The sequence below is a fragment of the Pipistrellus hanaki genome, assembly GCF_964339955.1.
Source record: "Pipistrellus hanaki genome assembly, chromosome: 2".
In the NCBI taxonomy this organism is placed as follows: Eukaryota; Metazoa; Chordata; class Mammalia; order Chiroptera; family Vespertilionidae; genus Pipistrellus; species Pipistrellus hanaki.
The window spans coordinates 104819323-104833649 of NC_140504.1; the positions used below are offsets into that span (position 1 = coordinate 104819323).

At 37.5% G+C, this 14327-nt stretch overlaps 1 protein-coding gene across 5 annotated transcripts in view; it reads right to left on the reverse strand.

Moving 5' to 3' along the window:
- Positions 1–770: 770 nt before the first annotated feature.
- The window catches only part of TRPC1 (transient receptor potential cation channel subfamily C member 1), a 147393-nt gene continuing 133836 nt past the window's right edge, over positions 771–14327 (reverse strand). For 3 of the 5 annotated variants that reach the window (XM_084872446.1, XM_084872445.1, XM_084872448.1), the window contains 4 exons: positions 6969–7144; positions 5321–5522; positions 4645–4839; positions 772–3140 (listed from right to left, as the gene is read on the reverse strand). In XM_084872446.1, coding sequence (XP_084728572.1) covers positions 2913–3140; positions 4645–4839; positions 5321–5522; positions 6969–7144 — 801 coding nt within the window. In that variant the 3' untranslated portion in view covers positions 772–2912. Of the gene's footprint in view, positions 3141–4644; positions 4840–5320; positions 5523–6968; positions 7145–14327 lie in introns of all 5 variants that reach the window. The other 2 variants (XM_084872449.1, XM_084872447.1) reach the window with 1 other exon arrangement.

A 14327-nucleotide genomic window follows, 5' to 3' on the forward strand; every position in this document is an offset into this window, starting at 1 on the left:
CAGCCTGAGCAAGGGGCCTGTGGTTGTTTGCAAGCTGGCCCCCAATGACCCAAGTAGAGGCCCTGGTATCTGGGATATATTTACTTTCTACAACTGTAACTTTGTAGCCTGGAGCAGAGACAAGCTTCCTGCTCACTCAGTGGTGGCAGCCGTTTCTGTTTGGATTTGTTTATCTTCTATAATTAAAACTCTGTAGCCTTGAGTGGAAGCTTAGGCCGGAAGGGCAGGCGGAAAGCTTGGCTTTTTCCATTGCTGGGGAAATGCCTCCCTCCTGTTTTCTGTGGCTGTAGCCATCTTGGTTGGGTTTATTTGCATACTCACTCTGATTGGCTGGTGGGCATGGCTTGTGGGAATGGCTTGTGGAGTGATGGTTAATTTGCATATTACTCTTTTATTAGGTAGGATTATGCTTTGATTGGTTGAACAGCTGACCAGTCGACCAGACACTTAGCATATTAGGCTTTTGTTATATAGGTTAAAGGTAGAGTTTTTAAAAGTTATATGTAATTACCACTGAAGGTAGAAAGGTACTGAAGTTTAAAGTTGATGTTTTGCATTTTAGGACTTTGTTATCACAACTTAGAGACAAAACAAAACATTGAGTTGTATACTTTATTTTATTTTATTTTTTTCTGGATTTTTTTAAAATATATTTTTTTTTATTAAATTATTATTTTTGTACATATACCAATGCCCCCCCCCATCCCATACATACCCTCCCTCCCCAGAGTTTTGTGTCCATTGGTTGTATTTATATGCATGTATACAAGTCCTTCGGTTGATCTCATATCTCCCCCAGATGAGTTTATACTTTAAAAGAGTGAATTTGATGATGGGAATTCTATCTCAAAAAAAGTACAAAGAGTAAAAAATTTTTCAAGAATACAATGGACAGACTCTGTCTATTTACAATCCAATGTTGTTTTATTCTCCTTTCTTCTCACAATATACTGTTATTCAAAATATACCACACTCCGTAAATATTTTTATTTAATAATTAGGTATTTTTTTTATAATGACTAAAAATCCTGATGTGAAGTCCCAATTGGGAATTGCATAATCCTATTGTAGACAAAATATATAACTTTACATTAAACATCTTTATAAGAATTGGCCCCAAAGAGGGAACACTTACAATTTGGAAATTAAAAAGTAAAACGTGAAAAGCAAGCTAAAACACAAACTAATATATTCAGACAATGATCCCAGGATCAGTGGTGCTTCCAAGATGACCTGTACCCAGTGGCCTTAAGACCACATGACATTCAGTTAAGAAGTCAATTCTAAACCTAATAACCTCTTAACTGAAAATTTTGCAAGAATATATAAGCCTTTGAAAAATTTTTAACTACATCCTTTGCATAAACATAGGAAATAAATTTTAATATATATTTTATTTTCTAATTTAACAAAATCAATACTTTTCATCTTAAGCAGCAAGAATAATCCACAAATCAACATGAAGTCACTTTTAGAGAAGCTATGTTAATTCTATGGAAAATACTTTGGGAGAAAAGCCCAAGAACCTTAATTCAAATAGAACAGATCCCTGCAGGGTTTAACAATGTTTAAAAAAATAAAACAGCCTGTGACCACACGTGGTACAAAAATATCTTCTAAGACCTGACTTTATAGCTATGAACATTCACGCCAACCTGAAAAAAATTATGGCACTATTATAACAAGAAAAAGGTTAAAAACAAATGTCTAATCTTATAAAAGTATCTGGGTAAACCTGTAAACATAAACAAGTACTTTACAGCGACAAATACCAAATCTACTAACCATATATTTCAAAAATGATATGATTCTATAAAATTTAACAGGTAGACATATCAATAAATGGAAATCAATAATGAAAGTATAATATGCTAATTAGACCAGACATCCTTCCAGACATCCTTCCTTCAGGACAAAGCTGAAGTAGGGGGGCTGCGGCAAAGGTGGCAGAGGCCCCCAGCTGGCGGTGCCAGCAGTGGCCAGGGCTAAGGCCCTTGCACGAATTTCATGCATGGGCCTCTAATGTATTTATAAAATACTATTAAATAGCCGAGGCCAGTTTGGTTCAATGGATAGAGCATCAGCTTGGGGACTGAAGGGTCCCGGGTTCAATTCCGGTCAAGGGCATGTACCTTGGTTGCAGCATATCCCCAGTGGGGGGTGTGCAGGAGGCAGCTGATCGATGACTCTCTCTCATTGATGTTTCTAACTCTCTATCTCTCTCCCTTCCTCTCTGTACAAAAATCAATAAAATATATTAAAAAAATACTATTAAATGAACAAAAAAGTAAAATTAAAAATAGAGTAATTGCAACCATGTAAAAGTAAATATATTACAATAACAAAACTGAAGTGAATTTAAATTTATAGAGACATAAATAGATTCAAATATTCATTAAGATTGTTTCTTTGTTACTTAGGATTATAATAAAATAAAAACAGATTATCATTTTAGATTAAACTATAATCCCAAACAATAAATACTATATTATATATAAAGTCCTAAAACACATTTTATAAACCATGACTTCAATACTTCAACTTATTCCATAGAAGACATTTATTGGTCTTCATTTAGCGAATTTCTGGCAATGTTTATAATTATAACTGCCCTTCTTTAACATAAAAAGAAAAAAATTTTAGAGCATTATTCAAATAAGAAAACCAAGCAGCATGCTCACAAAACCTGCTACTAAATCTGTGTTGCTTCCACAAAAAGCAACCAACAGAAGTTTTAAAAAGCTTACTCTATTTACATATTTTATTTAACATAGTTATGCTCTAAATATTTTGAACAATGCTTTTACATAATTCTGTATTTCAATATATATCTTATGATTTAATTTCAAGTTATGCAAACAGCCTTTCAGATTTATTATTGAAAATTATTCTCTATGTGATTTAGAAAATGATTAGTTCCTTGGATAAAACATAGCATATTTAGAAGTTCGAAAGCCAAGTAAATCCCTTATCTCATTTTGGAATTTTGACAGATCTTGGCGCAGTTCATTTAGATTTTCTACAGTTGCCTGATCTGTGCTTTGCATCTTCTGTCTCATGGAAGTCAAGTAACGATGTACCAAGCAGCACATCACTTTTTGGTAGTTTTCATCTCTCTTTTGTTTCAAATTTCTCCATTCCTTCAAAACAAGCAATAATATGATACTAACAATGGGCATAAACAATATTTAAAAGAAGTAAATTTTTGAAAAATATTCACAGATACAAACAGAAATCTTCTAATGCTTTATTAGACCAGTGTTTCCCAACCTTCTCTCATGATGAGAATCACCTGGTGGAGTTGTTAAAACACAGATTCCTGAATCCCAACTAAGAAGTGCTAAACTAGAATTTTTGGGAACATATAGGTAAAATTGTATACTTAACTAGTGCTCTAACACAGATGTTATATACAGAGCACTAAGTTAGGTATGCAATTTTACCTATATGTTCTCAAAAATTCTAGTTTAGCACTTCTTAGTTGGGATTCAGGAATCTGTGTTTTAACAACTCCACCAGGTGATTCTCATCATGAGAGAAGGTTGGGAAACACTGTATTAGACTATACTTTTGCCACTCTGTTATAAAATAACATTTAACACTTGTTTAAAACAAGTGTAGCCTGCATATTTGTTTTATTCATTCACCTATGTGCTTATTTTGATTCAAAAATAGTCATAGGAGTCATCAGTTTATAGGAAGAATTAGCATAGCTGTAGGAGTCCTCAGTTTATAGAAGGAATTAGCAAACTATTACCTACACATAGGTCAAATTGAACTACTTTCTGGTTTTAATGGCTTGTCACCTAGAATGGTTTTACAGATGAACATTTGTTACTAGATTGATTTTTTTTTTTTGAGAAATAGAGAGAATAAGGGGGAGGAAGAGAGAAAGATGCAAAGAGAGAAAGAGGGAGAGATCAACTTGTTCCACTTATTGATGCATTCACTTGTATGTGCTAGCCTGGGGATGGAACCTGCAACCTTGGTGTACCAGAATGATACTCTAACCAACAGAGCTATCCAGCAAGGCTGGGAACAGTAGTTCTGAACCTCAATTAAACAAAAATGTTATCCTCATCCAAATGGAATTCCATTCTTTTCATTAATAGATCCGTATTACAAAAATTATTACTCAATTATAGTTATATTTTTATTTCATTAATAAAAATTAGTGGAAATTTATGTTCTTTCTTATTCTATTACTACTCATAAATTTTTCATTTTGTCTCAGCTTGTAAAGTCTAAATTATTTGCTATCTGGCCCTTTACAGAAAAAAAATTGCCAACTTCTGACTTATAGCAACATGTATTAAATTATTCACATATTGAATAACTTTCAATAACAACCAGAAAAAATATGAGCTGACTATCAGTATCTACACTCACAGAATAGGGATAATGAATATTTTCTCCATGTTTTAAAACTGAGATGAGATTTCATGAAAAAAATTCCAGTTCTATCTCTCATTTTCGAAAATATTGAATTCTTGCTTTATATTTTATCTATGCTGTGCATTAGGGATACAGGAATAAAAAAATCAAGACAGTCCCAGGCCTTAAGAAGCCTACATATTTATGCCTGGGAAAACATTTGAGGTTAGGAATTATTAAAACTTCTATGTTGCAATTCTAGTCTCTTACCTTAAGACTGTTTTGCCGTTTAACCCTGCCTTTTGATGTATGAGAGCAAATCCATTTACTGAGGCTACTAATCATGTAGCAGATGGTTTTTGGTGAAGGAATGATGTTGAAAGGTGGGGGTAATGTACATTTGTCATCAAAGTAACTAAGCCACAACTTTGCACGGGCAAACTTCCATTCTTTGTCTTCATGATTCTATAAAAGGCAAATGAAAAAGCTGTATAGAATATGAACATGCACATGGGGAGTGCCAGAGAAAAATATATTGTTTTAAATTGTCCATGTTCCTATATCTTGTAGGTAAAATTTTGCTTCATGGTTTGCTTTTACTATACATTACTTGCATTAAAAATCTAATTTTAAAATGCTAGTAATTCTTTTTATTTTATTTTATTGATTTTTTACAGACAGGAAGAGAGGGTGATAGAGAACTAGAAACGTCGATGAGAAACATCGGCCAGCTGTCTCTGCACATCCCCCACCAGGGACGTGCCTGCAACCAAGGTACATGCCCTTGTCCGGAATCGAACCCGGGACCTTTCAGTCCGCAGACCGACGCTCTACCACTGAGCCAAACCGGTTTTGGCTGCTAGTAATTCTTAATTCTTATATTTGGTTGCCTTAACTGGGTATGATCTGAAGAGAATATAGAGTTTTTATAAGAATAGACACTTACTGCTATCAACTGAAAGCTCTTGTGCAGCATTGCCACTAGCAGCTTGGTGAGCACAATCACAACCACCACGTTGTACGTGCCAACAATGACAGCTCCCACAAAGGACTGCAATTCTTCTCCATAGCTGAATCTTGTGACAAAGATTGCCACATGTGCTAAGGAGAAAATATACCAGAACAAAGCAAAGCAAGTGCCAAAGAACCTGTAAAGATGATTACATTTTTGTTTAAAAGAAAGTTAAATAATTAGAAAAAACGAAGAATTCATTTATAAAAACACTATGTAAAGAAAACATTGATAATCTAAGAAAAACACTTTATAAAATAAATGAGGTGAACCCAACAGTAAAGATATGACTTACTTTAAAGAATAAGTAGAATCAAAAGGAAAAGAAATTATTCCTCTTTAATCTCTTATTGCTTTCTGTCCATTTTTAACATACCAATATATATGATCCTGTTAATGCCTAATCAAATTTTGTCACTCCTCTGCTCAAAAATACCAAATGGCGATTTCAATAGGCCTTACAAGGGCCAACAAGGTCCTACATGATCACATTATCTTTCTGACCTCATCTACAGCCCTCACTCGGATTTACCCCCCACCCAGCCCTCCACCAGCCTCCTGACTTTTCCTTGAATTTGCAGCCATACTTCCAACTTAGGGCATTAGCCTGTACCATTCCTTCTCTCTGATGATGCACTTCCTATAGACCCCTCCTTTGCTGTTTGATCTTTCACCAGCTTTACATATTTATCTGAATGTCATTTCTGTAGGCCTTCCCTAATATTATAAATAAAATTGTACCCTTACACATACTTACCCTGGCCCAAGCTTTATCTCATTAGCCATTATCACTGTGTAATACATTGTATATTTTATTTATTATTGCCTGTATCACCTCATAATAATATACTAATAAGCTCCATGGGTTGGTCCTGCTCATTGACACTCTACTCACTCAGCACTTAGAACAGTGTTTGGTATGCAGAATGGTTGGATGAACATTTATTATTCATTTAATCTTCCCTAAATAAGATGACATAAAAGTAACTGAAGAAGAGTTGGTAAACAAAACAATAAATATGCAATTCCACACCTGTTATTTTATTAAAGAATGAGGGGGCAATATTTTATTTGCCTCACAACTGGTTGTTCAATTTCTTATTGAGCATAATTAAAGTATCATGATAACAGTAAATCAGAGAGAAAAATGTCATAAAATTCTAATAATTGTCCATTCTAATAACTCCTAACAAGCAAAAAATGTGAGAAATTGTTTTGGTTGTAACAGTGAGTGAGAAGCAGAGTTGCTGAATGTCTTATAATATATACAACCAATGAAGAGCTGCCCTGCACCCCAAGCCAGCAGTGCATGAAGTGCCAAAAGCTCCTCCACTCACACAGCCAGAAGTGTGTGTGTGTGTGTGTGTGGGGGGGGGGGGGGTAAAAAGCCAATAGAATAATATGAGCCTAATAATTATTTAAGGTTCTATATGTAAAGATAACTATCAAGTGATACACTAAAAATAAGTATTTCTTATTAAAAAGGAATTTCTTAAAGATTTGAAGTTCCATTTCTGTAATTCCTACACAGCATGTTAGAAAGAGAGCAATATGTCTACTAAAAATTGTAAAAGACACTCACGAATGGAAGGTGTCGTTGCTCTGCTGCTCACAAAAGATGCCCACACAGTCCTTCTGCTCTTTTGGAGTATAGCCTTTATCATACAGTTGTGTCAATCCAATTGTGAATGAAAACAAAACAAGAAGGAACATCCCAAGAAATTTTCCAAAATCTTGAAGCATCTGTCCCATTGAAATCTGTGGAATGAATATTTTTATTAAAATGATCAAAAAACCAAAATATTAAATATTAATAACCAGGCAATAAAAGGAACACAAATATGAGCCACAAACTACTCCTTTTGAGATGAGTTAGCACTTTTAAGACATCAAAACTCCAGCTATTTCCCAGAGCTCTGTGACCACAAGAGCACCAAGGAACAACAGCCCCACAAGCAGCCTGCCTGAGGCTGAAGAGCAGCAGCCTCACATTGCCTGCTTCTGTCCAAGGAGCAGCAGCTATGTGAGTGGCCCACTCCCCTGTCTGAGGAGCAGCAACCACGTGAGCAGCCTGGATCCATCCAAGGAGCAGCAGCTGCATGAGCAGCCTGCCCACAACTAAAGAGCAGCACCCCATGCAGTCCACCCCCATCTGACATGCTGTATAGCATCAGCTGTGCTGGCAACCTGCCCCCATCCAAGGCACAGCAGCTGGGTGAGCAGCCCACTCCTGTACAAAGAATAGCAGCTCCGCAAGCAGACTGCTCCCATTTAAGGAGCAGCAGCCACATGAGCATCCTTCCCCAGTCTGAGAAGCAGCAGCCACGCATAGACAACACCTGTCTAATGAGCAGCAGCCGAGTGAGCAGCCCAACCTCATCCAAGGAGCAGCAGCCATGCAAGCAGCCCACCCCTGTATGAGGAGCAGTAGCCCTGTGAGCAACCTTCCTCTGTCCACGGAGTAGCATCCATGTGAGCACCCCATCCCCATCTGAGGAAAAGCAATCACATGCAGCCTGCCCCTATCTGAGGAGTATCAGCCTAGTGATTAGCCCACCCCTGTCAGAGTAGTAGCAGCTGTGTGAGCATCCTTCCCTCTCCAGCCAGAGGAGCCATCATTTTTGCAAACAGCACCCACCAGAGGAGCCACTGCCAACTGAGGAGAAGCCACTGCTGCAACTGACCAAGGAGCAACCACAGCCCAAGGAGCCAATTCCATCCAAGGAGTAGCCATTGCATGACTTGACATCTAGATCCATCAGTGAGATAAAAAATGGGTAGACAAAGAAACCCCAAAGTAAAGAAAAGGAGGAATCACCAGAAAAGCAGCTGAGTGAAACAGAGGCATGTGATATGTCAGAAAAATATTCAGAATAAGGATCATACATTTCATAAACCAGATAGAAGAAAAAATCAACAACTTATGTAAGAATCAAGAAGAAATGAAGAGTGATATAGCTGTAATACGAAACACTATGGAAAGTTTCAACAATACACTAGGAACGACAAACTCATTAGTCAACAGAGTCAAATATCAACAGTACAATGAAAAAACAAACAAAAAAAAAAAAACCAGTACAATGATTGAAATTTCTTTTGAGAGCCAATTTTTTTTAAACTTAAACTATATAGGTAGGTACATTGTTATTCACTTAATTAGGATACTCCTAAGCTGGCCTTTGCTAAGAACTCAAGGGGCCAAAGAGCCACATGTGGCTCGCGAGCCACAGTTTGCCAACCACTGGAATAGGAGAAGCATAGAACCAAATTAGTGAATTAGAAGACAGGGAAGCAAAAGACACCCAAGCTGAACTACAATTGGAGAAAAAAATTAAAAGAAAGGAGAGCCTACAAGAGTTTTGGACAACATGAAATGAAGCAACATAGAAATAATAGGGGAGCCAGAACAACAGGAAGAGGAACAAGGGTTAGAAAATTTATTTGAAGAAATAATATCAGAAAACTTCCTTGATGTGGGGGGGGGGGGGGGGGGAAGGTCACAAAAGCACAGAAAGTCCCAAAAAAGATGAACCCCAAAAAAACCCCCACATCCAAACGCATCATACTTATGATGGCAAATGTTTAGGACAAAGAATCTTAAAGGCTGCAAGAGAAAGACAGACAGTTACATACAAAGGATGTCCCATTAGATTATCAAATAATTTTCCAACAGAAACACATCAGTCCAGAAAAGAATGGGAGGAAATTAACAAAGTGATGCAAAGCAAGGGACTGAATCCAAGAATACTCTATCCAGCAAGGCTATCATTCAAAATTGAAGGGGAAATAAGGAACTTCACAGAAAAAAAAAAGAGGCTAAGGGAGTTTATCACTACAATGCCAGCAATGCAAGAAATGCTAAACGGACTAGTGTAAAAAGAAGAAATAAAAAGTGAAGAAGGAACACAGGCACAAGAAATAAGAATGTCTACAAACAAGTACCTATCAATAATGACTTTAAACATAAATGGACTAAATGCTCCAATGAAAAGACATCGAGTGGCTGAATGGATAGAAAAACGTGACACATATACATGCTGTATATGAGTCCCACCTCAAACCAAGGTAAACATCTAAACTATTGCATCGTACAACAATTTCAAACCTACAACTAAAAGACAGAATGTATATCATCCAGAACCACAGGATAGCTGGCTGAGTGGAAATTCTATAACTAGAAGGAAATATAACACAAAGAATCAGAGGAGCTGTAAAGGACTGAGGTACAGAGACACACTCACAGAGAGGAAGAACGGCTGAGTGCCTGGCTGGTGTTCTCTGGCAGGAGAGGGAAGGGAACCCCTGACTGCACTGAACCCCAGTTCCAGGAGAAACACCATGGACCCAGGCTCATATGGGGGGGAGTCTGGATGTCATGTAGAGAAAAAGGTATACAGAGACTCCAAGACTCAGGGAAGCCATGGTGTGCAGGGGTCTGGAAGTGCATGTGCTCAAGTGCATGCAGATAAGACTGACTGCTGAGGTTGCAGCTAACTATCCCCAGCAGAAGGAAGTCAGAAGCACCTTATTGCACTAAACTCCAGTTCTGACGGCACTGAACCCCAGTTCCGGGTGAGCCTGGGGGAATCTAGACTGTCAGGCGGAAACTCAGGGGAGCTGTGGAAGGCAGAGGTCTGGAAGTGTATGCACAAGGGCAGGGCTTATGGGAATCCAAGACTGCCTAATCAGCCCTGAGACACTGCCCCATCCAAGCTGAGCACAGATGCTGTTGCAATTTTGCAAGTCTGGTCCTATAAGGCTGTCTTCAGCACAGGAGATCTCCCAGCATAGACACAGCTGATACTAAAGCCAATTGGACTGGAGGTCAATTCCTCCCAGTGATACCAACAACAATCAAGATTTAACTACAACAAGGCTATACACACAGACCACAAAAGAGTGCACCAAGAGTGTCCACCTCTGGTGACTGGGGAGGCTGACCCACTGGGCCACATAGGAAACCTAGCACAGAAAGTACCTTATCAACTCAGGGAAGCAGCAAAATGTAGAGACAAAGTAACAGATCACAAATGAAAGAAATGGAGGAAAATAAACGACTAGATATAGAATTCAAAACTATGGTTATAAGGTTTTTCAAGAATTTCCTAGAAAAGGCTGATAAATTTAGCTAGATCCTCAAGGATATGAAAAAGGACTAACTGTTAAACATATACTGACTGAAATAAAAAATATTCTACAGAGACCCAACAGCAGACTAGAGGACTGCAAGAATCAAGTCAAATATTTGAAATACAAAGAAGCGGCATAGGAGAAAATGGTGACAGAATAGACAGAAGTGTTCTGAGCCTTGTCCAAAAGCAGAAAGAAAGAACCTCTGAGGGATGCACTGGGGGTGTTTGTTTGCAAGCTAAGGGACAGGTGAACTCCAGGAGAAGGCAGGGAACTGCTGGATGGGGTTCCACTGACAGGGAAGCACTCACAGTGGCTGGGTCCTCTCCTGGAGCTACGGGCTCGGATGGGGAAATCTCGCCATCTTTAAAGGAAAAGTGGATCTTGTCAGAGACCTGAATATCCATAGCTGAGAAGACCACCAAACATCTATGAGCCCTAGAATACTGGTCCCAGGTGGTGTGAATGCTTGGACTCAAAGGAGCTCTCCACTGCACCATGGAAGATCAGATTTCGCAGTGATACGGTGAGTCCCGGCAGAAGACAGAAATGCGTGCAAGGCGCACAGAAGCTGGAGGAATGGGGAGGTGTTTACAAGGAAAAGGCCCGGGCTATTGGGCTAGTGTGATCTGTGATTATGGAAGGGGCTCTGCAGAGATACTATCAAGGAGGATCTCTAAAGAGCAACCATTTTGATCTGACATGGATGGATAGCCGGCGAGTTTCAAGGGAGTGCAGTATTCTCGGACTTGCCTGCCAGCCTCCGAAAACAGGTTGAGTGTCACAGAGAAAAAAAAAAAGCAAGAGAGGCCTTAGAGACCTGCAATTCAACCCAGAAACACTGCCACACAGAAGCTGAATCGCAAATTGACCCTAGTGTAATAAAAAATAAAAAGAACACCAAAAATTAAGGCACAGCCTGTTTAAAAATCAAGACTGAATTACAACACCGCGGAGCAGTGAAACACAGGGAACTACAATACTGTCCGGACTGGAAAACAGGCATGCCAAACAAAATGATAGAGGAAGTGAATGACCTTTACTACTGCACATTTTATTTTTTATTTTTGTTTTTATTTTCATTATTTGCATCATTTACTCAAGAAACTACTTTTTCCTTTTTTTGCCTCACTTGATTTTATCTTTTTAAATATTACCTTTTTATTTGTAATAAGCATTATTACTACAACTATTTTACCTTTTTTATTTCATTTACTTTTTTAATATTATTTTTTAAGTGGCATTTTATTTGATCTTTATTTTACCTCAGGATTAGTGTTCTACAGTCTATTTTCACCTTTCCTTCACCATCACTTTATTCTATCTCAACTCTACCTTTATGCCATCAATCTCTTCCTAATCTTTCCCCTTTATCCCCTTTTGTGCTCTAGATTTTCCCTATTCTTTCTGTTTACCCCCTGCTAAAATTTTACCCTACTTATATATATCTAATTTCCAACCCCCTGCTCCAAGTCCATACACACCTCCATTTTTGCTGTTCTAACTAAAAAATAAATAAAAAAAAAATAAATAAACAATGTTTTTCTCTGTTTTTTTTTTGTAGTTGTTGGTTGAATGTTAACTATATCGAAGTTTTATAAGATTGTTTTGCTTAGTCTTTTTATTTGATCGTATGTTTTTGTTTTCTGTGTTTTAGTTTGTTTTTTACTTCTGCTTTCCATTTCCTCGCTTGATATTAGTTGGTATTGTAGAGTGTATTAATCTTGTTGCGGGCATTTGCTGTGATTAATGGTTTTTCTATTGGAATTTCCGCCCCATATACACAGTTTGTTCCTCATTTCTCTCTTTCGTTTCTCTCTTAGTCTCATTCTAATCTCACTTTTTTTTTTTTGCTCCTTTTCCCAATTTCATTTTGACACTCCTATTATTTTCTTTATTTTTACTCTTCTATCGCTCCTACCCCCTAATTTGCCTTTCTCTTGTGGTCACCATTATTGGAGATTATTAATATTGAGAATACATCGCTGTTCAGTACCTTGTGTGTTGTACCTGGTTGTGTTGTTTGCAAGAGAGAACTACATACCTAACCAGACATCCTGAGAAGAGAGACCATGGAGAGACAAAGAAACAGCCTGCATATGAAAGAAAAGCAGGCATCAACAGAAAAGGAAGTAAACAAATTAGAGGCAAGCAACCTATTAGAGAAAGAATTCAGAGAAATGCCGGGACCAGTTTGGCTCAATGGATAGAGCGTCGGCTTGGGGACTGAAGGGACCTGGGTTCGATTCCAGTCAAGGGCATGTACCTTGGTTGCGGGCATATCCCCAGTAGGGGGTGTGCAAGAGGCAGCTGATCGATGACTCTCTCTCATCGATGTTTCTAACTCTCTATCTCTGTACAAAATCAATAAAATATATTTAAAAAAAAAGAATTCAGAAAAATGGTCATAAGGTGGTTGAATAGAATGGAAGACAAATTCAACAATATGAGTAAGAACCAAGAGGAAATGAGGAAGAACCAAGAAGAAATGAAAAATGACATCACTGATGTAAAGAACTCAATAGAAAGCATCAAGAGTAGAGTATAAGAAGCAGAGGACCACATCAATGAGCTAGAAGACAAGATGGGGAAAAATACCAAAGTAGAGCAGCTTCCAGAAAAAAAAAAATTGAAAAGCTGGAGAGCCTAAGGGAAGTTTGGAACAACACAAAACAAAACAATATCCGCATAATAGGAACTCCAGAAGGAATGGAAACTGAGGAAGGCATAGAAAACCTGTTTCAAGAAATAACAGAAAACTTTCCTGATATTGATATAGGGAAGAAAAAACCCACACAAATCCAAAAGCTCACAGAGTCCCAAGCAAAATGAACCCAAAAGAGTAATGCCAAGAGAGACAGAAAGTTATATACAAAGGAATCCCCATCAGACTAGAAACTGATTTCTCCACAGAAACTCATCAGGCCAGAAGGCAATGGAATGAAATATACAAAGTCATGCAAAGAAAGGGTCTGAATCCAAGAATGCTGTACCAGCAAGGCTATCAATCAAAATTGAAGGTAAAACCAGGAGCTTCCCAGACAAAAAAAGGACTAAGGGAATTTATCACCACCAAACCAGCAATGCAAGAAATGCTAAAGAGTCTGCTGTAAATAAAAAATAAATAAATTAAATTAAATTAAAAAAAGGAAAAGAAATAGGAAGCAAAGCAGGAACACAGGTATAGAGTAAAAATGGCGAAAAATAAGTACCTATCAATAATAACTTTAAATGTAAATGGATTAAATACCCCAATCAAAAGACATAGAGTAACAGATTGGATAAGAAAACAAGATCCAGAATTTAAAATTTAAAAATTTTAAAAAAAGAGAAGGAAAACAAGATCCATTTATCTGTTCTCTACATCAAACCCACCTCAGAAAAAAAGAGGCACACAGACTGAGGGTGAAGGGATGGAAAAATTTTTCCAGGCAAATGAAAATGAAAAAAAGCTGGGGTAAGCAATACTTATATCAGAAAAATTAGATCTCAAAGTGAAGAACATAACAAGAGATAAGAAAGGCCACTTCATAATACTAAAGGGAACAATCCAACAAGAAGAAATAACTTTGGTAAAATATACGCACCCAATACAGAAGCACCAAAATGCATAAAAAAACTCCTCAAGGATATCAAGGCAGAGATTAACAGCAATACAATCATAGTAGGAGATTTTAATACCCCACTATCACCATTGGACAAATCTGCTAACCAAAAAATCAGCAAAGAAACATAAATCCTAAATGTTTTTAAATCCATCACTAGACCAGATGGAGTCAATTGAAATATTCAGAACATTTCACCCCAAAGC